The sequence below is a fragment of the Prenolepis imparis genome, unplaced genomic scaffold (genome assembly GCF_030444845.1).
Source record: "Prenolepis imparis isolate NDT839.2.m4 unplaced genomic scaffold, iyPreImpa1.0 SCAF_11, whole genome shotgun sequence".
Classification (NCBI taxonomy): domain Eukaryota; kingdom Metazoa; phylum Arthropoda; class Insecta; order Hymenoptera; family Formicidae; genus Prenolepis; species Prenolepis imparis.
This window is the reverse complement of record NW_028141169.1, coordinates 14502755-14529031: the sequence shown is the minus strand read 5'-3', so window position 1 is coordinate 14529031 and position 26277 is coordinate 14502755. Positions and strand designations below refer to the sequence as shown.

Genomic DNA, 26277 nt, shown 5'->3' with positions numbered 1-26277 from the left:
CAGTCTTCAATTGATGCAGTACTGCTTTCGCAATGGCATCCGACGTCCCAGCTTTTATTTCGATTAATCGATAAAATGTTGTGACGATCTTTTTTTTCGACTCGCTGAAATAGCGCATCATCAAGCAACGGATTTTTTTGGTATCAATCATAGTAGATTCATCGAGTATTAACGAAAAATATGACTGATTAATGTCCTCTAATAACTCTTCCAAAATACACGGCGTTAAATAGAAGATGTTATTGATAAGAGCAGAACATTTTGTGCGATGCAGCTTGATATCTTGCAGCACTTGAGATTCTTCATCGAGACTTTTTATCATTATTGAGAGATGATCGATAGTTTTAATCGAACAATGTTCTGCTACATACGTCGCGATTTTCAATTCAGCTATCTTTCTTTGTTGAGACAGAGTTATTTTAGCGAATGTATCGATCTTTGGTAAAACAGCAGCGATTTGCTGATTCTTTGCACATTGTATATGTTTCTTCGAAATACCATGATCTTGGAGAGTTTTCTTATGAGCCTTAAGAATTGTCTTGCAATAGACACAGAATGCATTGGTTGAGTCCCCGTCAGGCGATGGTTTCAACCACCCTATATATTGTGTTAATGAAATTTTATTAAGACCATATTGTATACATGGAACAAATAAAAAGAACGACATATATTAAAAACGTAGAGAATAAACTCAATTCTTGAGCTTCATGGAAAATGTATATATTTCGGCGAAAACCTACCTTTAAAATTAGGATAAAATTCCCAATTTTTAATATACTTTTGTACATATGTTTTTTTTACTTTGGATTTTGGGCATCTTTCATATATATATATACCTTTCATATACAATATATTATTTCAATATCTTCGGGATTTCCCCGTCTTAAGATCAAAGCAAATCCACAACAAACGACGATACGATAACGCAATCTTGCGTTGGTCAAAGGCTAGGTTAGGTTGTGACCGGACGATGGGTCTTAAGAGTTCGGGAGTTATGTTGTTTAGGTAGTTTTCCTACCTTTAACACGGTCGCCAGTCCGTTTCTCTACACCACGGACAAGATCTCTGGATCCCCAGAATGAGAACCCCTTCACCAGATGAGTACCGCTGCTGCGTAGTCTACCTGGTCCACAGACAGGACCTCTGGATCCCCAGGATGAGAACCCCTGTTCCAGATGATCACCACTGCTACTTAGTTTACCTTGTCTTCAGACAAGACCTTTGGATCCTCAGGATGAGAACCCCTTCTGCAGATGAGCACCTTTACTGCTTCACTGCTCGCTGCTACTGCGTAGCTTCCTTTGTCAGAGACAAAGGCACAAGATGACGTCATCCAACTGTCACCTTTGTTCGTCATATGCAATGACGCAACACTCGCGTCACACACTTCGTTAATAATTAATCGTATTAATTACTGTTACAGGAACCACCAGGATGTGGCAGCTTCCAGTCTATGCGTCAGGACCTGTCCAGGATTCACCGAAGACGTCTCCACGCACAGGATTTCGTTTATGGATAAATGAACGAGCTCGGTTTTATATTATAAATATAAAATATTTATTTAAAATTAATATAAACTAAATCTCTCCCGTCACATCCAAAAACAAAATAAAATATTCCGCACAAATAAAATAAAGTATTCTATGGTTAATATTGCACGACTGACTCATGCGTCTTTCCACGTCGGTGGTCGCGAGAGCAAGAGCCTCGATCCCTCTCTCGGCTCTCCCTTTATAGCCGTGAGCCCCCACTCCGCATGATGGAGAGCTCCTTGCGCCTGCGCCTCCTACAATCACGCATACGCGTCTTACACTCTAAATACATATTATATCTTTTGCGCTTATCATATCTAACCGCTAACAGTTCAATAAACACTTAATTGTATCGCAATTAATAATAATTAATGATTAAATAAGAACTAAATATAATATGCTTGTCTCCGCAATGGTAAGTACCATTGATGGTAAGTCCGAGTGTCGGTACACTTACCGACTGTGCTCGGTCGGTAAGTCGGTAAGTTTTTTGTGTTGACTTTACAGTCGGTCACTTATCGTCCGTCGGTAAGTTGTCAGGCTCGACGTGTAAAGTCCTTCTTCCTCGGGTCGGTTAGTTACCGACCGTCGGCTGTCGGTAACTGTTTGTCTCCTGTCACTTAGTTACCTCAGAAGAAGTCGGCAGCGGCTGACCTCTTTCCCTGGTCCCGGATCTGGCCTTTCGGAACCCCTTCAGCCGTCTTCTCCTCTTTAGACGGGCTTGGCGGCTGCTTGGCTGGCTCTTTGCTGGCTCCGGCTGTCACCATCCTCTCCACCCGGACCTGCGGTTGCAAGGTTAGGTTAGGTTAGAGTTTGGAGAACTCGTAGTATTAATTTTGGCTGCGTTCCGAAACTCACTGTTAGTACTGAAAATCTACAATATATGTAACGTAAATTATAAATTTCCAGTATTGGCAGTGAATTTCGGAACGCAGGCTTTGTATAATCATGCATGTGCATTCCCTAAAAAATATCCTAAAAAGCTTCAGAATCCCCTAAAAAATCTCCTAAAAATTTTTTCCCCCTATTTCTCACCTAAACCAGGTAAAATACCCCTAAATCTAGGGGGAAATCCCCTAACTTGGCAACACTGGCTCGATAGGATGTTTCTCAATTCTACAGCTCCACAATAATTGAGCATAAACTTCAACTGTGATGCCTTCCATCGAGAGATATGATACATATCAAATTTCTTTCTTTGAAATTCACACGGAATATCACTGGTCAATTGTGTCATTGTAGTTTGAAGATGTGTAAGATCAGTCAATTTCATGCGTGTTGCTTCATTTCTTGATGTCCACTTATTCAAAAGCCATTTCATGTATTCAAATAAAATAAATGCATAACTTTCAAAACAACTTGCTTGATTGGATCAACGTTCTTCATTAAAAGTATCGGCGAATTACAACTTTTATAGTGATACTCGCGTTGAAGTTTTTCTTCAAACGATTACCGCGTACGCAATTCAGCATCAATTTGAGGATTTACTCGTGTCTTGGATCTTCCAATTCCTACTAATGTACCTTTTGTTGTACATCTTTCGCAAGCATAAAATATTCCAAATACTTTACAACACTTCAGAAATGCTCTGGCAGGAGAATCAGCCACTATGGCCATGATTTTAATCGAGTAGTTTTTGCCGTATAATTCTATTCCATTTTCAATTAAGTCATTTACTTCTACTACAAAATCAGAAAAATAATTTTCAACAGAAAGAGGTTTAGAATCTCCACAATAAATTGTTGCTACAAAAGGTTTGGCAATATAATTTGGATGATAAACTTTCATAGCAATAGACCAAACTTGTTTTGAAGAGCTGTGATAAACTTGCATTCCGTCAACATGTATTAAGAGAGAAATAGTTTCTTCAGTATATACATCCGGCCCGGATGATCCGGGGAGATAATATTTTTAAAGCCTTTTTTGATATCTAAATATGTATATTCTCCTACAATATTGTTAATGCCTGGCATTTTTTTAAATGACCTGCTATGCATTGTCCCCAATAAGATTTCAGCAGTCTTCGGTAATAACGTGTAGCCTTCATTTCTTAATACATTCAGTAAATCAGTCATTGCAGTGAGTGTTATATTGATTCGATTACGTACTGCCCAGTCGCGGATCTTCTGTTCCATTCCAAGTAGCACAGATGGTTGATTAACAATTGACGAATCAGTAGGGATGATATTATTATCATCGCTGCTTATGTCACAATCACTGATTATTGATTCGCATATAAATTTATTTTCGATGGAGTTTTAAATTATGAGAACTCAAAAATTGCTCACTGATATTTAACTCATGTTGCTCAAAGTTAATCCTATCCTCATTTTCAACATTTGGTGTTCTGTTTATCTCATCATTATTCTCCTCATCATTACACTTACTTGGCATCTACTTTGATTTTCTTTTCTTCTGCCTATATCGCCATTCTTTTTCGCGTTTATATGAATTCGACAACATATAAACAGAAAGCTAAATGCTTCTCACGTGTCTTTCACTGTATTGTAAAGTTTTATTTAATATTATTTCCGGATTGTCAGGAATATATATAATGTTCGAATCAACGACTTGTATCAACGATAATAGATTTATTATTAAAGATTAAAATTTTAAAAATGCGTGTGTTCGGCTAATTACGCGAACGTAATAACTTCAGACACGTATACATATATATCGGAGATTAAAATCGAAAATTAACGAAAACATAATATTTAAATAACCTTCGGTCTTATGTCTCCACATGAATCAGCAATTTTTTATCTTCTTTTTTCTTCCTAGAATTTCGTACTTAAGATTTGTTTATATTATAGCTGTTCTGTGCAACAGGCATTTACTTGGAATATAAATCATAAAATATATATATGTATATGTTAAATAAGTACGTTTATTCGTGCTTCAGGACCATTAGCATGTAGGTCGAACGAATGTTTGTAAATACGCGTAATACGAGCGAGTGAGAAAGAGAGAGCTTGAACGAGAAAAATAAAGATATGAATAATCCTATTATATATGCCTTACGGCGGCAGGTTCGACGGACGTGACGAAAGCTATCGAAAGCCACCGATTATCCCCGAATAATCTAGATCGACCGATCGATCTGATGCGCTAATCTCGTACTCCGATATCGTTCCGCCCAAAAGCGAGCTCACTGACACTTGAGCCATCGAACAGCATACACGTGTAATCTTGTGTTCCAAATAAAAATCACTTGATAATTACAATCCGCCGTCTCTACTTTATTAAATAACAACAGATTATGGGCCCAGGTCATCGCAACAGTGCGCGAATAAAATAACAGAAGGTTACAAAGGTACGCAAAAAGTGACTTGGACAATCAGACTTAAAAGAGCGAGATAATTTTATTTCCTGTGGTGAGACACGTGTAAGTGAGTGGTGCAATGGCATTGGAAATTCTTGCGAAAGGGATTGCAAAATTCGGTGGCTCAGACTTTCAAACATGGAAATTTGAAATTAAACAATTACTCGTCGCTCACGGCTTGGAGCATGTGATAGACGGCACGAGAGAGAGACCGGCGGGAAACGGAGCCAACGCAGCAGTCAAGGCATGGATAAAAGAAAACGCGAAGGCCATGAGCTTGATCGCGTTATCGTTGGAGAGAGAGTAGTTGAGAGGACTAACGACATGTACGACGGCAAAAGACATGTAGAATACTCTGACTAGCATCTACGAACAACGGTCAGCCTCGAGCAAATTGCTGTTGCTCCAGAGGTATCATAAATACCGGATGAAATCAGAGGATACGGTGATACAGCATGTGACTAACGTACAAAAATTAACCAGTCAACTCAAGGACGCCGGACAAGATATAAATGAAACGCATATAATGGCAAAAATACTTGGATATTGCATCCGAAATATAGCACACTGGTCACGGCGTGGGACAGCGTGCCGGTGACGGAACAGAAGATTGGAGTGTTACTAAAAAGATTAATTAAAGAAGAGAATCGGATGTCGGAAGAAGACAATGCCACGAGTGCTCTCTCTGCCTTAAGTGTGAGCAAAAAAAGAAACAGTGCCGCGCGTGCCGAACAAGACGGAAAAAGTAAAAAGAAAAACGATCGGAATGCGAAGTCGCCTGTCGAATGTTTTTTTTATTGTAGAAAGAAAGGATATTTTGCGCGCGATTGCTACAAGATGAAAAGAAACAAGCAGTACGAGTCAGGAAAGAAAAACAGCGACAATTGTGCGTTTACTGCATTATCGAAAAAGGATCGTGAGTCGTCAAGTAGTAGTCGTTCCATCAATGAAATTGAAGAAATAATGTCTATGGATATGAAGGACATTTGGATCACCGACAGTGGCGCATCTTGCCACATGACAAATCGGCGAGAGTGGCTTATAAACTTTAAACCAGTATGTGATGAAGCGGTGTCATTAGGCGACGGCAAACAGTGTAAAGTGAACGGAAGAGGCATTGTAATTATTAATAAATTCATCAACGGAAAATCGCAAAGATCAAGAATTAACGACGTCTTGTATGTACCTCAAATTCAGAAGAATTTATTTTCGGTCGGTGCGTGTGTTAAGAAGGGCTTCCGGATAATTTTTAACGAACACACTGTCATCCTCAAGAAAGAAAACAAGGCTCAAGCTGTTGGTTACAAACAGACACAAACGACATATACAGACTTCTTTTCAAGGTCGTTACAAGTGATCAAGACGCTGGAAACGAAGCAAACGTGACAGCCACCACGCTGCAAATTTGGCACGAGCGACTAGGACACATTAATGCGAAGCAGCTTAAACAGGCAAGCAAAACAGTACAAGGAGTTAAAATATCCAGCAACAAGGATTTCTTCTGTGAATCCTGTCAATTTGGCAAATCCCACAAACTAAAATTTGACAAGAAAAACATCGGTAAAGAGAGATGGACGCCTGGTGAACTAATTCACACGGACGTGTGCGGCCCGTTCTCTGAAACATCCATCGGAGGAGCCAGATTCTATATACTATTCATCGACGAAGCCACAGACTACAGGACAATTTACTTCATGAAGCATAAATCAGACGTGCTAGAGAAATTCGCGGAATTTAACGAGATAATGAAGAATAAATACGGACACAGCATAAAAACCGTAAGAGCAGACAACGGCAGAGAATATGTCAACCACCAGATGGAAAATTACTTGAAGAAATATGGTATTATCATGGAGAATACAGCACCGTACACTCTCGAGCAAAACAGGAAGGCCGAACGTGAAAATCGTACGACCGTAGAGAGTGCTCCGTCGATGATACATGCCAGGAGCCTACCGACTAAACTGTGAGCGGAAGCAGTCAACACTGCAGTATACATCCTAAATCGGACATTAATAAAAAAGGAAAAAGAAGTAACTCCATACGAAAAGTGGCACAACAAGAAACCAGACTTATCGCACGTCAGAATTTTTGGCTTGGAAGCGTATGCACATATCAACAAACAATTTCGACACAAAATGGACAGGAAGTCGAAGAAACTGATACTAGTGGGTTATCAGGCGGAATCTTCAAACTACAGACTATGGGATCCTTAAACGAACAAAATAACAATAACGAAAGATGTCGTCTTCAACAAGAGTAACTGCCAAATGAAGAACAAGGAGTTTAGCGTTAATCCTGGAGTATGCTTAACTAACAAGGAGACGGAAAATGGAGGAGAGGCTGAAGACGCGGGAGACGTCCTGGCAATAAGCTCGAACGAATCCGAGGCGGAAATAGAGGATTCCGAAAGCCCGGAGTCAGACACCTTCTCAACTCTGATCAGATCGCTTCGCGACAGAGCCACAATTCGTCCTCCGACAAAGTATGAATTAAATTTTGCACAACATTTAATACCCGAAACATTTCAGGAGGCCATCACAGGAAAAGACTCAGATAAATGGAAACAGGCCATCGAGGACAAGCTAGAAGCTCACAAACAAAACGCCACTTAGACTCAAGTCTTGAGAACGGATGGGCAGAAAGTTATCAGTTCGAAATGGGTCTTTAAGGTCCTTCAGGATTCAGGAAGTAAAGTCTTGAAATACAAAGCAAGACTTTGTGCACGCGGTTTCCAGCAACAATTTGGGACGGACTTTGGAGAAACGTTCGCACCAGTAGCACGGTATGATTCCCTGACAGTGCTGTCAGCCCTAGCAACACACAGAGACCTGGAAATAACGCAGTTTGACGTGAGAACTGCGTTCCTGTATGGCGAGCTAAAGAAAACAATGTACATGGAGGCACCCGAGGGGCTAAAAGGACCAGGTATTTCTGACACGTCAGTCTGTAAGTTAAACAAATCTTTATATGAACTCAAACAAGCTCCGCGTTGCTGGAACCAGAAATTCCACGCATTTCTTAGTAACTGTAAATTCAAAGAAAGTAAAGCTGATAAATGTATATATTGTGCTGTTATAAATAAAAACATACTATATCTTGTACTATTTGTCGACGACGGATTAATTGTAAGCAGTTTCAAAAACGCGATTAAGTTAGTCCTGGAAAAATTAAGAAAAGCGTTTGATTTAACCACAAGCGATGTTAGTTCATTCATAGGTATGCAAATTGTACGCGATCGAGTAAACAAAATGTTATTTATTAACCAAAGCGCATACACGTCACAGATAATTAAGAAATTCGGAATGACTAATGCAAATACCGTAAGCGTGCTCACGGATCTTCATGCGATTCAAACAGAAATTGATTCAAAGGACCAAGAGATTGTCAACGTACCGTATAGAGAAGCAGTAGGATCTCTCACGTTTCTTGCTTTAGTCACGAGGCCCGATATTGCTTATGCGGTCAACGTTGTTAGTCGTTACTCAAATAAGTTGCGACGGTTTTTCTTTTCTCAATTCCGTGCAACTAAGTCGCTCTTTATTTCGGCAGTCACAGCTATAATATAGTCAAAATTGTCTATTGGGCGCCAGGTGTGGTTAGGCCACACCGCACAAAACATTAACTCGGTAACTCAGCTCGAGAATCGGCAGAGGGGCGGGATTTTTCTCTAAAACGATATCGTGATCGGAGTTCCGGGGAACAGGAGAGCGAGGGGGTCAATGATTCGAGAAGTAATAAATAAAAGTTAATATACATTTAAATAATAGCCACTCGTATAATACGTTTACAAATCCTCGGTAAACTTTCATCAAAAACGAGAACCTTGGTTATTCAATATATGTCTCTCCCGGCGGAAGAAACAGACATCTCAAATTACATCCCGAGACGACAATACATGATACGCTAATATACGGGAGAATGACTCTACCCCGAACGATTGCACAACAATCGATCCTTCGGGAGTACAAAAGTTAATCACTTATTACTTTTAACATCGACGAAGACTAACAATTAATCGAACGATACATATAGGACTCTCGACGTGGTACGGCGGTCCCCGGAGAGAGAGGGGCGGCGAATTCTTATTACTATGGCGAATCTCGGTACGGGCGCCGTGTCTCTTGCACACTCTCGTGCTCGGTAACTATAATTCTCGGTAGACTAAACACATGCTTCACTAATTCCCGTCCAATCGAGACACGGGTCCCCGCCGGATTCGCTCTTACCGAACAGTCGAAGTGGCGGCCTTACAAGAAATATGCGCTGTGACCCGTCGGTGTCCCTCGAGGCTCGTTAGATGCCGTCCGGTCGAACAGTGAACGATGATGGGCCCGTGGCACACCGGTAGCCTCCGACTCAGCTGTTGCGCGCGCAGGTTGCTCTCCGGCACTGCGCGCGCCGGTCCTGATAGATAATCGATGTGAGATCCGTAACGATTCTTCTGCTTCCCTGGGCTCTCGTTACTCCGGGTAATTTCAACTCTCGGCAGCGTTTCGTTATTGCTGAAGCGGATTTATACTGTGGCCGCTCGCTTGCATGTTCCGGTTGACCTCTCCTTTCCTGCTGTATTAATACGGTCGATTGTGTTGGACGCGTCGTGAGGTGATCAATCTCCGGCGGTCCCTACGATTGCCTCGGGACGGTGACTCCTGGAGTCCCATCGGAGTGAGCATCCCTGCCTTGGGATGTCGGCGCCTATTGTCTCCTCCGCTCAGCTGCCGTGTTCCGCTTACCGAGGCTGCAAATTATTGTCCGGCAGTAACGGGCCCTTACTCGATATTCATCGTATTCTTTTAATTAAGGATCTTACTTGATCGGGCGTCTCCGCACGTGCCGCTTCTGCCCAGGTCGTTCACTCCTCCAGTCTGGTCGTCGTCCCGGAAGTCGTTTCTTCCTGCACATGGGTAGCCGGTGGCCGCTCACTTCAACCCTTCCGCATAGCAATTACTTAAATTCTAACTACACGCGAGACGACGAAAAGGTCGTCGCACGCCAACCAAATATAGCCCTTTCTCCCGAAGAGAGTGCTCCTAAATCCTCTCTCGATCGGGCGACTCCGCCCCTGTGACGGACGAACAAAACGTCCGTCGAAAGTCACGATAATAACGAATTGTTAATTGGTTATTCCGATGCCGATTTTGTTGGAGACATCGATACTCGGAGATCAACGTCGGGGTATATCTTTAAAATAGGCAACATGCCAGTTACATGGTTCTCACAAAGACAGAAATTAGTCACACTCAGCACAACGGAAGCAGAATATGTTGCAGCCGCACAGGCAGCAAAGAAAGCAGTGTGGCTTCGTCAACTACTAAATGATTTAGATTGTAAATTATCTCTCCTACAAAACTTTACATCAACAATCAAAGCAGTATCAAGTTAATAAAACATCCTGAATTTCATAAAAGAACCAAGCATATAGATATTAAGTTTTATTTCATTAGAGAAAAGGTTGAAAACAATGTCATAGACATTGAGTATGTATGTACCAAAAACCAACTGGCAGATTTGTTCACAAAAGCTCTGCCAAGAAACCGTTTTCATAATATCAAATCAAAACTTTGTATCAGTGACCTGAAGCACATAAACGAGGGGAGTGTTAAATAAGTACGTTTATTCGTACTACAGGACTGTTAGCATGTAGGTCGAACAAATGTATGTAAATACGCGTGATACGAGCGAGTGAGAAAGAGAGCTTGAGCGAGAGAAATAAAGATACGAATAATCCTATTGTATATGCCTTACGACGGCAGGTTCGACGGACGTGACGAAAGCTATCGAAAGCCATCGATTATCCCCGAATAATCTAGATCGACCAACTGATCATGCGCTCTCGTATCCAATATCCTGCCGCTCCAATATCCTTCCGCCCAAAAGCAAGCTCACTCACACTTGAGCTATCGTATAGCACGCACGTGTAATTTTGTGTTCCAAATAAAATTCACTTGATAATTACAATCCACCGTCTCTACTTGATTAAATAACAACAATATAATCTATACAAATCAATAAATAAAAGGCTCTGTAAGGATCAAAATTACTTCAAACGAGGGCTAATAAGAGCCAATAAGTTAAATACAATGTTAGAAAATAAAAGAATGACGTGGTCTTGCATGATAACCGTTGTTTATTAAGTGCTTTCCAATTACTTAACACAGCTTAACACATACATACATAGGAAGGCACAAAGTGTAGCGATGTGCACGATTTTATTGGAACAAAGTGTGTACTAATGTGCTTGAGTAGAGTTAGGATTTTTCATAATCATGTCCATGTCTTGATATTTTTTAATCCATGGCGATGAACTGCGTTTCAATCTAGTAGATATAAATATTCCAAAAATATTTTTGAGACTCGAGTAGAAAATAATAAGTATTTTAACATTTTATTTTTTTTAATGTTGCGTTTAATCTTGTGTATAATTAATATATTAATAATTATTTATGATTTATATTATTATTAATAATTATTAATAATTTTGCTAAAATAAATAATTATTAATAATTATTAATAATTTTGCTAAAATAAATAATTATTAATAATAATTTATTTTAGCAAAATCTATCTACTATTTAATATTATTTAAACCTATTTATTATTTGTTTCACAGATATAATATTAAAAATAATATATACAATGTCACCAGAGAAGAGAGATAAAATAATCATAGCGATTGCTGCAGATCTGTCATCCAGTTCTGATAGTTTAAATTTAACGAGTTCAAGTTCAAATGTTTTCAACGACAATGAGCTAATCACTAACTCTTCTAACGAATCTGATACATCTTTTTCAAGCGAAGAAGCTAAAGATAATAATTGTTTCCATTATATCAACTTCTTATGCATGGAAGAAGACGTAGCAAAGTTCAAGGCTTCCTCAACACTGTCCACTTATATAGTGATACTATATTCAAGGAGCACTTTAGATTACAGCGACATACAGCATATCTTCAAATAGGTATATTGATTGAATATTATTATTGTATTTAAATATTATTTACATTCTGTAAAAATGCATGTGTCATATTTATTTGTATAGACATGTTGCGGCAAAGTGGTTTTATCCCATCTCATTCTTCTGGTATGCGTAAAATCTCTGCTGAGTGGAGTTTTCTTATATTTCTTGGTATATCGCATATACTGAGCCGTTACGAACTTTGGGAGATAGATTTGATGTATCTGTATCCTCGATTTTTCGTGTAATACATCATGTTGTAAAATGGCTATTATCAAGACTGGACGAAGAGATAAAGTGGCCAGAGGGAAATGACGCTATCCTCATGACTTCCCAAAAATTTGAAGCAAAACGAGGTATAAAAAAGTGTATCGGAGCAATAGACTGTACGCATATCGCAATTCGATAGCCTGTTGATCATCCTAGAGACTATTGCAATCGAAAAATATTTTTCTCTATCGTGTTACAGGGTGTTGTAGATCCAGATATGAAATTTACAAATGTTTACTGTGGAGAACCAGGTTCGTTGCACGATGCACGTGTTTTAAGAAGGTCATTATGCTATGATACTGCTCAAAACGACACGGAAAACATTTTTCCTAATGAAACGTGCATAATATAATAGGAGATTCAGCCTATCCATCGCTATCATGGCTTGTACCACCTTTTAGAGACAACGAACATTTGACTGCACAACAGTCGGAATTCAATTTCTTGCGTTCTTCAACACGGATGGCAGTAGAGAGAGCGTTCGGGTACTTGAAAGGACGTTTCCGTCATTTGTAATTTTTAGAATTACTTGATATTCAGTTCATACCAAAATTAATAACAGCCGTTTGTATTATACATAATATTGTTATAAAAACAAATGATGAAAACGAATTCTTTGCTAATGATATTAATGACTTTCCTGAAGATAATGCCGCGATTGACAATTATGAAATTAACAATTTACAACATATTAATAGACATAAAAATGAAATAGATCGAAGAATGCAGATGTTCCACGAGCTGTTTCCAGAATAGTTCTAAAGATTTTGCATATTTATAATTTTTCTATTTACTTTTTAGTTTTAAAATAAAACCAAAGAAAAATTCATATATTTTGATAAACGTATTTTTATTTATTTCTACCATTTCTAACCTTTACAAAATATCTTTATATAAAATTAAATACCTCTTAGATGTCTAATGACTTTCATTTTTATAACATTACTTTTTTTATTATACTTATTGTAATAAATGATGTAGTAAACAAGTTGCAGTATTTATATTAATCTAAATATTTAAAGTTATTTTCAATTATTTAGGAATATTTTTATTGTATTATTTATGAGGTACAATATAATGAGTACGTTTTATACAACAAAAAATTAAAATCTTCAAAGCAGACAAAAAATAAAAATCTTCATAGCAACAAAAAGCCCATATATACATGTACTCATTTTTCAACGAAATACTTTTTAGCATATAAAAATATTTATTTCTTAAGTTAGAAAATTTTTTAAAAATAATATAAATGAAATAAAAACATCATTGTTGCATACTGTCAAATAGAATTAATCAAGACCCTCCGGGAACAAAATAAAACCGCCATATTAAACAATTTGTTAAAACCGAACTTTTTAAAATTAGGTATGCATCTAACAGATAATGGTGTATGTTTATCTGACTGCATTATAAAACTATTACGTAAAACTATAAATATTAGGAAAATATATTTTTTTTTTATTTAATCGGCTCTCAATATTAATAAATAATAAATAAATAAATGTGATCTGATGTTCTAGATGTCGGCCAATGGAGCCAAGCGCGAAAATTAATTTCTAATTTTTCGGAACAGTATCTCTTGGTTTGAGATCACTGAGTTCCATTTGATTAATTATCAATTAACCTCGTACTTACAATGGAAAAATAGGCGAGAAAAATATAGGTCCGAAAAGTCGCTGAAGCGGGAATTGAACCCGCGTCTTTCGCTTTCCGGGCGACTGCTCTTACCACTAAGCTATTCAGACCCTTTCGATCCTATATTTTTCATTTGCCTTCTAAATTAGATGTTTTTGTAAATAACGCCATCTAGAACATCAGATCACATTTATTTATTTATTATTTATTAATATTGAGAGCCGATTAAATAAAAAAAAATATATTTTCTTAAGTTTACGCCTGGGCCTAATCATGGCGTTATTTACAAAAACATCTAATTTAGAAGGCAAATGAAAAATATAGGATCGAAAGGGTCTGAATAGCTTAGTGGTAAGAGCAGTCGCCCGGAAAGCGAAAGACGCGGGTTCAATTCCCGCTTCAGCGACTTTTCGGACCTATATTTTTCTCGCCTATTTTTCCATTGTAAGTACGAAGTTAATTGATAATTAATCAAATGGAACTCAGTGATCTCAAACCAAGAGATACTGTTCCGAAAAATTAGAAATTAATTTTCGCGCTTGGCTCCATTGGCCGACATCTAGAACATCAGATCACATTTATTTATTTATTATTTATTAATATTGAGAGCCGATTAAATAAAAAAAAATATATTTTCTTAAGTTTACGCCTGGGCCTAATCATGGCGTTATTTACAAAAACATCTAATTTAGAAGGCAAATGAAAAATATAGGATCGAAAGGGTCTGAATAGCTTAGTGGTAAGAGCAGTCGCCCGGAAAGCGAAAGACGCGGGTTCAATTCCCGCTTCAGCGACTTTTCGGACCTATATTTTTCTCGCCTATTTTTCCATTGTAAGTACGAGGTTAATTGATAATTAATCAAATGGAACTCAGTGATCTCAAACCAAGAGATACTGTTCCGAAAAATTAGAAATTAATTTTCGCGCTTGGCTCCATTGGCCGACATCTAGAACATCAGATCACATTTATTTATTTATTATTTATAAATATTAGCTTGAAACTGACTATAGTCTCTTGCACAATGCCAGGCAACAGGCAATAGGAACAAGAAATAGGGCATAGATGTTATTCCCTGCTCTTATTGGTGGATATTTTCAATTTCCTGTTCCTATTGCCTGTTGCCTGATATTGTGCAAGGGACTTAGAAACAAATGTTGAAAAACTAATTTCATACATATTTAATAAAATTTACTTAAAAAACGAAAACAACAATAAAAATTGCACGTAACTATCACATTCTTCATTCTTCATATGAATTATCTCTATCAGTCTTGAATCGCTTACTATAAGACAAAGTACGAGTTTCCAATAACTCTCTAAGCAACCGACATTTCTGTTTTTCTATGTTTAATTTCTCTCGATGCTATTCTTCAGCTTCTTCTTGCTTACGTTTAGCAATATTTTGTTTTATATCTAACTGTCTTTCTTTTAATGATATCAATTTCTTTTTCATTTGCACTTCTGCTTTTCTTTTATCATAAGTTTTTCTTTTTTTATCTTATCTCTATCTGTTAAATTCTTTAAATATTGTAACCATTGTTTTTCTAATTCTATTTTATTTGCCGCTGTTCTGCTCCCTGAGCCATATTGAGGGCGTTTGCTCTTTTGTGTGTTGCTTACGGATATAGAACATACAGTTTCTGTATTTGACAATGTCATCTTTTCGATAGCTTGTTTATTTTTACTCAATTCGTGTGATTTTGATAGATCTTCATAAATTCTTCTCTTAGTACTATTAGTACTTACTTCACTTACACTACTTGATGTACTTGGTGATTCATCACCAATTTCGTCACCAATTGAGGAATCGCTTTGTGCCATGAACATGGGCGTCCGGGGGAGGGGCAAGATTTGCCCCCCCCTGGAATTTTGAATCAGCAAAAAGTTTGTACTCTTTCTTTGAATAAACGTGCTGGGATTTACTTCCACATTTCGATCCGATTAAGTGATTCACGCTTATTCCCCCCAACTCATTGCTCGCGTATTAGCAACGAGTCGCCAGATACGCGTAACTAATCGTAAAGAGCACAGCGCTTATATATAGGTATTCTTACATGCGGACGTTCCTGACAAAAGACGAAGCGCTGTGCTCCTTAGTTACGCGTATCGCGAGCGGTGAGTGGGGGACACTCGTTGCTAACGTGCGAGAGGTGAGTGGGGTGCAATAGGCGTGAGGCGTGAGTCACAGAATCGGACCAAAGAGTTCAATTGTCAGTACTGGAATAAAGAAAGGACAAATTTATACCAGCCTTGCTGAGATCTCTGCTCTAATTCATAAAAAAATACTTTTTCTGATTTCAATAGAATTTTAGTTTTTTAATGCTTTTCTCTCTATCTTGCTCGAATTTAATTCATTTCGCTTTTCAAATTTATTGCTTTTCAAAAATAAAATAAAAAATTTTAGTTTTATTTAATCAACGCCTATCTTATTTTTACAAATAAGATTATAATAAATTGAGCAAATAAAGAAAATATATATTATTAAGAAGAAGAAGAAACCTTTTTGAAAGTTTTCTTGATAGCTTTTTTTTAAATATTAAATATTATTATATATTATAAAATATTCGCGGATATGGATATACGAAACTTTTTTAAAAAACCGAGGATAGAGACAAGCGATGAGTCTCAAATTGAATCTTCGCTTCCCTCTACTTCTACTGCTTCAATTATTTCTTCAGTTTCATCCAACATTGCCATTAACAATAACGTTTTTGATATCAGACGATATATTAGCGCTACTTTAGACTTATCTTGTAAAGAAAAACTTGAAGTTTTTATGAATACATGGGTTCCGAAAAAAAATTTTAATTTAAAAAAAAATCGGTGAAAAAAGAAACTTTTGATTCGAATGGTTACATACATATGCTCCTTGGCTGGCATATTCTGAAGTTGCCGACGGTGCCTTGTGTAAATTTTGTGTCCTATTTAAGCAAAAGGTTCGTCGAGGATTTCAAAGTTCTTTTATTTTAAAAGGATATAAGAAATATAATGATTTTAATGAAGCAGCACGAAATCATATTCAGTCTGAGTGGCATAAACAAGCTGTTTCGGATGAAACCAATTTGATGGCCATAAAAGAAAACAAGAAACAGAGCATTTCTAATGTAATTTCCCAGTCTAGAGTAGATTTAATTACAAAGAACCGCGAAAAGTTAGGTTCGATTGTACGAACAATAGTTTTCTGCGGAACTCGTGACGGCTCTTCGTGGCAAAATGTCAAATGAAGGTAATTTCAAAGATCTTTTAAAGTTCCGAATTCAAGCTGATGATTTGGTTTTAAAACAGCATTTGGAAAAAAGCGGACGGAATGCGCAATATACATTTGTTAGAACCGAACATGAAATAATTGAAATTTGTGAAAGCATAATAGTAAATGATATTATTTCAAAAGCTAATGCCTCCAAATGCTTTTCAATTCTAGCAGATGAAACCAGTGACATTGCTGGGGTAGAACAGCTGTCTTTAGGCGTTAGATTTGCCAATTTTGAAGATGGCAAATTAACATACAAGAAGAGTTTCAAAGAGGATATATTAGGGGAGGTAAGTTTTAGAGTAAGGATAGGAGAGGAGATAGGGGATAGGTTCTGGACTGGGAGGGGAGTAAGACAAGAGTGCCCTCTGAGGCCACTTCTATTTAATTTGCTCAATCTATTTCTGATGCTATTTTAATGAAATGCGAAAGCTTAAATTTAAACATGGCATATTGTGTAGGGCAGGGGTATGATGGATGCTCTGCAATGGCGGGAAAAGAAAATGGCGTGAAGAGTATAAAACAACGAAAATACTCAAATATTCATTATGTCCATTGCTCGTCACTCAGATTAAATCTAGTTGTCCATGATTTGCATGAATTAAGTGAAGTCAGAAACACTATAGGTACAATAAAAGAAATTATAAAATTTTTCAGGGAAAGTAATATTTGAAGGCAACTGGTTCCTTCAATCCTTATGCTTTGTGAAACACGCTGGACCGAGAAGCACAAATCTATTCGTTTATTTAAAAAGAATTTCGGAACAATATTGGAAAAATTGCTTGAAATTTCTGAAGGGTCCACTAATGGTAAGCAAAAAGCTAATTGTTTGTACTGTGCCGCAACTAGCCCGATATTTCTATTATGCCTATTTATAATGTCAAAATATTCCGAAATATTAGAGCCAATTTCTGTACTACTGCAAAATAAACAAATAAATTTGCTTGAATGTCAAAATCATATAAAACGTTTAATCTCTATTCTTTATGAAGAACGGGATGAATTTGATAGTATTTTTACGGAATGCGAGAAATTCAGCTGCTCAATTGGTATTGAGATAAAAATGCCACGGATTGTATCAAAAAGCACTAAAAGAGCGAATTATGCCACAGAAGATCCCAAAGAATACTATAAACTAAGCCTGTTTTTACCGTATATAGATTCGCTTATAAGTTCTAAGCGTTAGATTTTCTGAAGAAAATTCAAGTATTTTTAACCTTTTTCGTTTATATCCTTCCACTTTCAAAACTATGATCCGTGAGCAGAGCAAGCAGTTGTTGTCAAAAATTAATGAAAGTGGTGACTTACTTAATGAGGGTCTTGTATGGCACAAGATAGTAAAGGACTCTGAGATATCTACTCTGGACATGCTTACTGCTGCCAATTTGTGCCTACAATTCAAGCTGTGCTTCTTAAATCATTATCGTTGCCTGTTACGACAGCAACTATAGAAAGATCGTTCAGCACCTTACGGCGAGACATGGTTGCGCTCAACAATGTCTGAATCCAGACTCAGTGGTCTTTGCATGTTAAGCGTTCATAGACAAAGAATTGCAAATAATGAAGAAAGCTTTATTATTCAAGTGATAGACAAATTTGGTCAAGATGACAGAAGACTAGTTTTTTGTTTGATCAAAATTGAATAAAATTACTGGAATCAAATAAAAACAGTTAGTAAGAAATAAAATTAATAAAATACAAAAAAATACAAGAATATAAAAACAAAAAAAAAATTAAAATAACAAAATAAAAAAAATTAAAAATTTAAAAAAATTTTTTTAAAATTAATAAACAAAACTAAAAAATAAACAAAAAGAAAATCTTTCTCAACATACACCTATCTTGTCGCGGTGAGAAAGCTTTTACCAAAAGGTGTATATATTTTAAATCATATAAGTATTCTGGAAGTAATATTTTAACAATAAATGATGCCCCCCCTGGAGAAAATCCTGCGGACGCCCTTGGCCATGAATGCATTGCTTTGCGCCATAAATGTATTGCTTTGCGCCAGTATAGTTGATTTCGATTTTGGATTCTTCTTACAATTAGCAAAAGTTGATGATATAGTACTTTGACCTTGTACAGTCTTCCGATCACCAAGAATATTTTCCATATGGTCGAAAAATTTAAATGTCATGGGAACAGCACCAGTTTTTTATTTATTATTTACGCAATCTTTATATTTTCGAGGAAATAATGAAGTCCTTGCTTCGATTACTAATAACGGTAACTGTAAATTACAAACATAATAATAAAATAACGGAACAATATCAATCGGAATAAACGAAGTTAGTGCTTTGCTTAATATTAACGGTAACTGTACAGTTCACAGAAAAAAAAGAAAATAATGGACTCACAATAGTAACGCGGAATAAGAATAATAATAAAAAGACGAAAATCATTAACGAAACCTAAGACTTTTAACAATAAGAGCGAGATAGTCTCTCGCGGCGCAATACAATAGTCTTCCGACGGCACGGGGTCGGGACTTCGCTCTCTCTCTCTTTCGCGTTTGCGCTCTCGCGTGATCTCTCTCACACTCGCACTCTCTCGTCGATGGTCGCGAATATCCTATATTCTCACTATCGTAAATGCTTCACGCGAACTCTCTTCACGAGCGCTCTTCAATCAGATCGGAATTAATTCCGCGATGAGACGCTCACACGACAATGACACTCTTTCGATCACACGACGCAATTATACAAAGACGCGACAACGTACAGTCGCGATACGTAACCCGACCGAATCCCGGAGAGACGCTAATAACGCGTAATTTAATTGACTGACTGATGGTCTCGGAAGCTCTCGCCACTTGACGTCGATCGCTCGCAAACACTAAAGCACCAAAGGTCGGGCAGAGCCCTCGCGAATTCCTTTAATCTAAGTTACACACCAAAAACTCGCGACGACGTCAGAATGGCTAAGGCTCGGACATGCAAGACGTAATTAATATTGCGTATACGGGTGACCTCATTGATAGATAATCTCTCCTCCTGGACACCTTTGCGTCCTCGGAACTTTGGAATCTCGGTAGCCTCGAGATAAGCTGTCGCTCGGGAGCGGGCACGCAACACGTACGACAGGCAGCACAAGAGTCTAGGATCTACCGCCCCGAATCGATATCGGTACTCAATCTTGCGCGAAAGGGGTTGCGCGGACGCCCACCCAATTACCGCGCTGCACGACTTATCGTTGTCGCGCGGTTTACGCACGGCCGTACTTAGGGCGACAGCGCTCTTATCGGTAATTCGCGACAATTATTGTTGACGCTCATTACGCCTTGTCCTCGGTAGTTTCGCCGGTCCTTGGGCCTCGTAATATCCGGAGGGGTGGTCGGGATCAATTTTCGGCCCCGCTGAACTGCAGCTCGATAAGATCCGCCCTCGTGGATCCGGGGTGACTTCCTCGCCCTTTCGGTGTACGTCGCTGCCCGGCCTTGAAGATTTGCGCGCTCTGCGCTGTAACGGCCGCGTCCTTGAATTGGCCGACTTCCCAATTTTGTAAATACTGTGGCTCCGGACGGTTTTTATGTCCCTCCAAGGTTGCCGGCTATGTTTTTGATGCTCTCTATTTCGCCGTTGTTATTTGGCTTTGTCCTCTCGATAAGGCTCCGTGTATGAAAAAAAATATAAAAATAAACGCGAATTAATAAATATAATTTCGGTCTCGCAAGCCGTCTCTCCGGGGAAAATCGGTGGCTCTCGTGCTCTCCTCTCTCTCGCGTGGCGCGGCCGCTCGGCCCTTGCCCCACGATTTCGGCTGGAGGGACGCGCGTCGTGACGACAACGTCACAGTATATAAATAAATTAAAAAGAAGTTACCATTATTGTTAGGTTTTTTAGATGTAGTATATGTTTTACTTGAGGGATATCTGGCTCTCGCTCTTCATTAATATCATCATGATCATCTGAGATAACATTACTATGATCAAATTCGATGAGAGTTTCTTCATTTGAAAAATTATCATTATTCAAACAATAAATAATGCCCTCATTCGAATAAATAGTTTTTCCCTCAAAGCAAACATGTTTATACAGTTCTTCTCCATTCGGCAAAAGTAAAAACCATGTTATACATGTAAAATTTGTGTAATTAGTCTGTAAATAATTCGATACAAAATTATTAACGTATATAGATATAGATATGCATAATATTATATTAATATATACATATGAATAAAAATTCAATCAATAATAAAATACCTAACCTGCAAATATACAAAAGAAACAATTGATTTTATTTTACTAATTAAATATAATAAAAAAATGTATCATACAAAAATTTATTATAATACAAGAAAATTCGAATTACTTCAATGATACTTTTGATATTTTTATTGTTCATATTTAATTTTTCATTTAATATTCTTTTTCAGTCTTTTGAATAAAAAACGTGAATAAAAAAAAGAAAAATGCCAACCATTTCTTTATAGTCGTCGTAGTTAGTAGTATTTCATTGTCCCTAGAAAACAATATTTACACAAAGCTGATTAGTAGCCCTCGAGTAGAGTACGGATGTGTAGCGTTGTGTAGGCAGTTACGGCACTCCCCCGTAAGCCGCCACCTTGACGTGGTGGGGGAGATCACCCGATCGGCTGGAGGATCGGGTGCTTAGAGCAGCTCGTACCTCAGTTTAAGAGGTACAACGCTCCCCGAGCCACGGAGAGCTCGTCCCCGAGTCTTGGGGAGCCCTACCAGTTTGGGGGGACGAGGCCCACTTCCCCGGAGAGCTTCGGGTCGTATGTGGTAAGGGATGGCGACCCGGAATATAAACGACCAGTGACACGGCACCGTTAGGGAGAGGTCTACTCTCCCACCGTGTTAGGGGGGTTACACGGGCCTAGGCTCGGCCGGGGGAGTCTTCCCCCTTTGCGGCTTGGCCGCGGGATTCCGTCTTGGGGATCGTCCGGAGGGTGCATTTCGGAGTTAGCTTCGGGGTGTATCGTTTCGGGGGGGGGGTTCATGGGGTGGGATGTTGCGGCGGGGGCCGCTGGGGGAGGGTATGGGTGTCGGCCCCTCTTGTGTCTGGGGGCGGGGTGGCGGCGAGGAATCATCCGCGATGTTGCTCGCGCTCTGGCATGGGGAGGAAGCGGCGTTCCACAAAGACGGGCCTCCCTGTCTATGTGCAAATGGAGGCGGGACGTGGTCCCGACGTACGCGCATAGAGGGGGAGGTGACGGGTCGGCAGGTTCTGTCTGCAGATATGCAGACACCCGGAAGTTCCGGACTGCCGGCCTGGGCCGTCTCCGAGCCGCACGGACGTTGCCGAGGCGGGGTCGGGGGCAGCGGAGAGCATGCTCTCCGGGTGCTGGATGGAGGGTTCAGCCCTCGTCCCAGGGTCCCGGGGACGGCCGCGTTCCTGCGTTCACTCGAACGTTTTCCGTGCTCGGGCCGCGGGACGGCGGTGTTTTACGTCTATGAGTGCTGGCTGGGGGGCTCCCCTCGTCAAAGTGTCCCATGGACGGCCTCCGGAGCCGCTCGGACGTAATCCGAGGTCGGGGTCCGGAGGCGGGTGTTTAGCGTCTCCGGGTGCTGGTCAGAGGGCTTGCCCTCGTCCCAACGTCCCGGGGACGGCCACTCCCGGGCCACCCGGACGTATTCCGGGCTCGGGTCGAGAATGGCGGTGTTTTACGTCTCCGAGTGCTGGGTGAAAACCTCGATCCTCGTCCCAGCGTCCTGGGGACGGCCGCCGCTGGGGCCGCTCGGACATATTCCGAGGCCTGGGTCCAGCGGCGGCTGGTGTAGGTACCACCGGCTGGTCGCGACCGTTTCCCCTTCCGAAGTAGCCGGCCGGTGGAAGGTGTCTCTCACCGATAGATGTGCTGGTCGCAATGGCGTGTAGGGCAGGGCCGGGGAGCGGCGACCCTGTCCGAAGCGTCCATGGCCCCCCGAGTGGCGTCGCTTGTCACGGTGTCCGAGAGGTCGGAGACTCGAAACCCCCGAAAACCCACGGGAGCGTCAAAACTCCCGTGGGCCAGTAAGGGGCTGGAAACCTGCGCCGGGGATGTTCCATCCGGCCAGTGCCATACGCCACCGCTCCGGGGGAACTTGGAGCCCGGTCGGTGGGGCGTTGCTGGTCATGTTTCGGGACGCCTCCCGGCCGGTGAGGGTATACCCAGGTGGCGGAGCCGTGGCGGGTCGTGGGATACTTTCTTATGAAATGTCTAACAAACTCAATTCCAAATACATAACTAAAAGGGAGGAGGAAGATATGGAAGTGGGAACTTCCAAATCTTCTAACGTGTCACCAATACACGTTATTGAAGAGCAGGCCAGTGGAGGCGTATCCACAAGGGCGCGCGCGGGAATGAATAAAAAAAAACAGGACCCAGGTACAAGACAATGGCAGTGCAGGATCCTGCAATTGCAATTGCCGGACTGTCTGGAGAACCGGTTCCAGGACCATCTAAGGAACCGACCCTGGCAAGAGAGGAAGAACCTCTAGCGGATGTGGAGGGAAATACCGAATCTTTATATTCGGAGGCAGAGGAGATTCTCTGTCCCTCCAAGAAGAGGATGAGAGGAAGGGGACGCCCGGAGACAACGTACCAGTACAGACTGGCTGAAAAGAAAAGGGCGGAGCGAGCATTACGAGAGGCGGAGGAGGATGAAAGGGCCGTTCTAGATCCTACAATGACCCTGGAGAATTCCAAAGCCTTCCAAAGAAAGCAAACATTGGCATTGGAGTATACGGACGATCTCAGGATCGCTCCGAACCTCGACGTCGCAGCAGAGGGTCTGAAGCATACCCGGACGCTGATGAAGGCTGTCGTGAGGTCGAAGTAAGGACTGAAGGGCACTATCCAAGCAAAAATCAAAGAGGCCACCAGCTACTTGCAGGCGGCCGTAACGGTATTCAGCGAGAGGGTCCCAGCCAGAGTCATTGGAAAGGAGGACGGATCGGCTGAGCAGCTACGAAAGCTGGTCCGTGCCTTGAAGGTGGAGAACTCAAAGCTCCACCTTAAGGTGAAGAGAGTATTCAATTCAAGGAATTGGAACAGAAGAGGATGAACACTCTTCCTGATACGCCTGCGCGAGTGGAAATGCAGGCCCACGAAAAGCCTCAGACACGGGGGAAGCCTCACCGCTCCTTGAATGAGGGGACTTGAATGAGGGGACTCCGATGGAAATCGAAGCAGAGGAGAGAGAGGTCCTCCCACCGACGCCGATGAGGCCCCCAATAAAGGCAATGGGAGAATACTACCCTCCCGGGATTCAGACGGAGGAGGAAAAGAAGATCTACGATGACCTCTCATCCTAGATCCAACGTCTACTTAAGGAGAGAGAGAACATCACAAGGGGAAAGAAACCCCCTACAAGAGCCCTCCCGCTCAGTAAGCAGGAAGTCCCTCCTCCTTCAATCTCGGTACTCAACCCCGCCGAGACACAAGGGCCAGCCAACCGCCCTGAACCACGTAAAGAGATGCAGGTGGAAGCCGGCAACCAAGTGGCAAAGACGGGGACCGAGAAGGACAAGAAGAGCAAAGGGAATAAGGGGAAGAAGGACGCTGCTGCTACGGAAGCACCGAAGCCACAGCGTCCGAGGGAAGACCTCCTCAAGGGGAAGATGATACCCGCCCCAGCGCCTGGCAGCAACTTGACCAGCGTCCCTCCCCGACCGGCGGAAGTCCAGGAGTCTACCTGGGCCAAGGTGGTCGGGAGACGGGAGAAGAGTGCTGCAAAGAAAGAGGGGAAACCACAGTTATCCCGCAAAGCCAAGCAAGGGAAACAGGCCGCCTCGTCCTCCCCCCTATCGAGAAGAGGGCTAAAGGCGTTGAGGAGAGGAAGAAGCCTAACGAGGGCAACTTAGGGAAGAAGAGGGCGATGCGGTCAGCAGCGGTCACCCTCACGTGCCCACCTGGTGGGTACAAGGAGGCGATCCTCAAGGCCAGGGACAAAATCAACCTGGCAGATTTCGGCATCCCCCGGGTGATGGCCCATAAAGGGGCGACGGGATGAGATCTATGGTGTATGAGATCACCAGGGAAAATTGGGGGGGAAAGGCGGATCAATTTGCCGCCCGCCTTAGAGAGGCACTCGCAGACGTAATGAGGGTCAAGGTGGCCCGGCCGGTAAAGACGACTGAGCTGCGTCTGCGGGGCCTCGACGAGGCAACATCGGAGGAGGAGGTCCGCAGCAAGATGGCTGAGTTTGGCGGATGCGGGCCCGACGAGGGTAAAGTTGGGCCCATCCGATTCTCCGCCAAAGCAATGGGCTCAGTGTGGATGAGGTGCCCACTTGCAGCGGCACAGAGGATACTTGCCAAGGGCAAGGTACAGTTTGGATGGCTGCAAGCGGGAGTGGAACTCCTTAAGGAAGGACCCCTCCAATGCTATAAATGCATGGGGAGGGGTCACGTGCAAGGAAGCTGCACAAGCAGCAAAGACAGGAGGAACGTCTGTTACAACTGTGGTGAGTAGGGACATCTAGCAAGAGACTGCAAGAGCCCCTCCAAATGTGCCCTATGCGCAGAAGCGAAGAAACCCGCTGCGCACAGGATGGGAAGCGCTAATTGCTCCCCTCCTAAGAATAAGGGCCAAAGGAAGAGTGGAGGAAGCCAAACGGCCTCAGAAAGTAATGAGAAGAGTTCGAAAGAGGGGCATGGGGGAGAGGCCCCTATTCTCAGAGAATAAGAAGAGGGTCTCCGAACCAGCACAGAGCCGTCGCCCCAAGAGTACGACGGCAACGGCTGGAAAGGAGGCACCTCCGATGAAGAATGTCAGCCCAAAAACGGGCAAAAAGCAGGAGCCTGAAAAGGCCCACGAGCCGATGGATGTGGTCCAGGAGGAGGCTGACGGAAAGAACTAAGCATGACCGTCAGCCTCCTTGAAGCGAACTTGAACCACGCCCGCCGAGCACAGGATCTATTTGTACAGACCCTTATGCAAGGCGGGTGTGGTTTGGGGCTGGCCGCGGAACCCTATCGAGTCCCAGAGGGACACCCATGTTGGGCTACTAATGAATAGGGTTCCACAAGACTGCCACTTGGCGGAAGGAGATCAACTCCCCTCCCTGCAGAAAATTAGATGCGTGGTGGGGATATGTTGCGGTTGAATGGGGGCCCATCTGGATAGTGGGATGCTATATCTCCCGGTAGTAGTACTGACCCCTGCGGGACCCCGCAAGACATCCCCCTCCTGCATTGGAGTCCTTCCCTATTCCGGTACTCCAATTACCTGTCCCGAAAGTATGCCCTTATGACCCTCACAAGGTAGTGATGAACGCGATGTTGCTCCATCGCCCTCCCCAAACGACCCCGAGAGAGTCACCTCACAAACGTTCTCACACGAAATGATGGAGAGGGATATGCA

The 26277-nt window shown here is 41.5% G+C and overlaps 1 protein-coding gene and 1 pseudogene across 1 annotated transcript; one reads left to right on the top strand and one right to left on the bottom strand.

Annotated features, from left to right (window-relative positions):
* The first annotated feature begins 7488 nt into the window (after nt 1-7488).
* On the top strand, nt 7489-8528 carry LOC145942994 (uncharacterized). Its single transcript, XM_083050170.1, has 4 exons — nt 7489-7545; nt 7593-7799; nt 8142-8327; nt 8448-8528. Exons 1-4 carry the CDS (start codon nt 7489-7491, stop codon nt 8526-8528), a joined length of 531 nt encoding a protein of 176 aa, XP_082906296.1.
* A 6429-nt stretch (nt 8529-14957) lies between these two features.
* LOC145942992 (uncharacterized) lies at nt 14958-22425 on the bottom strand (annotated as a pseudogene).
* Nucleotides 22426-26277: the final 3852 nt, after the last annotated feature.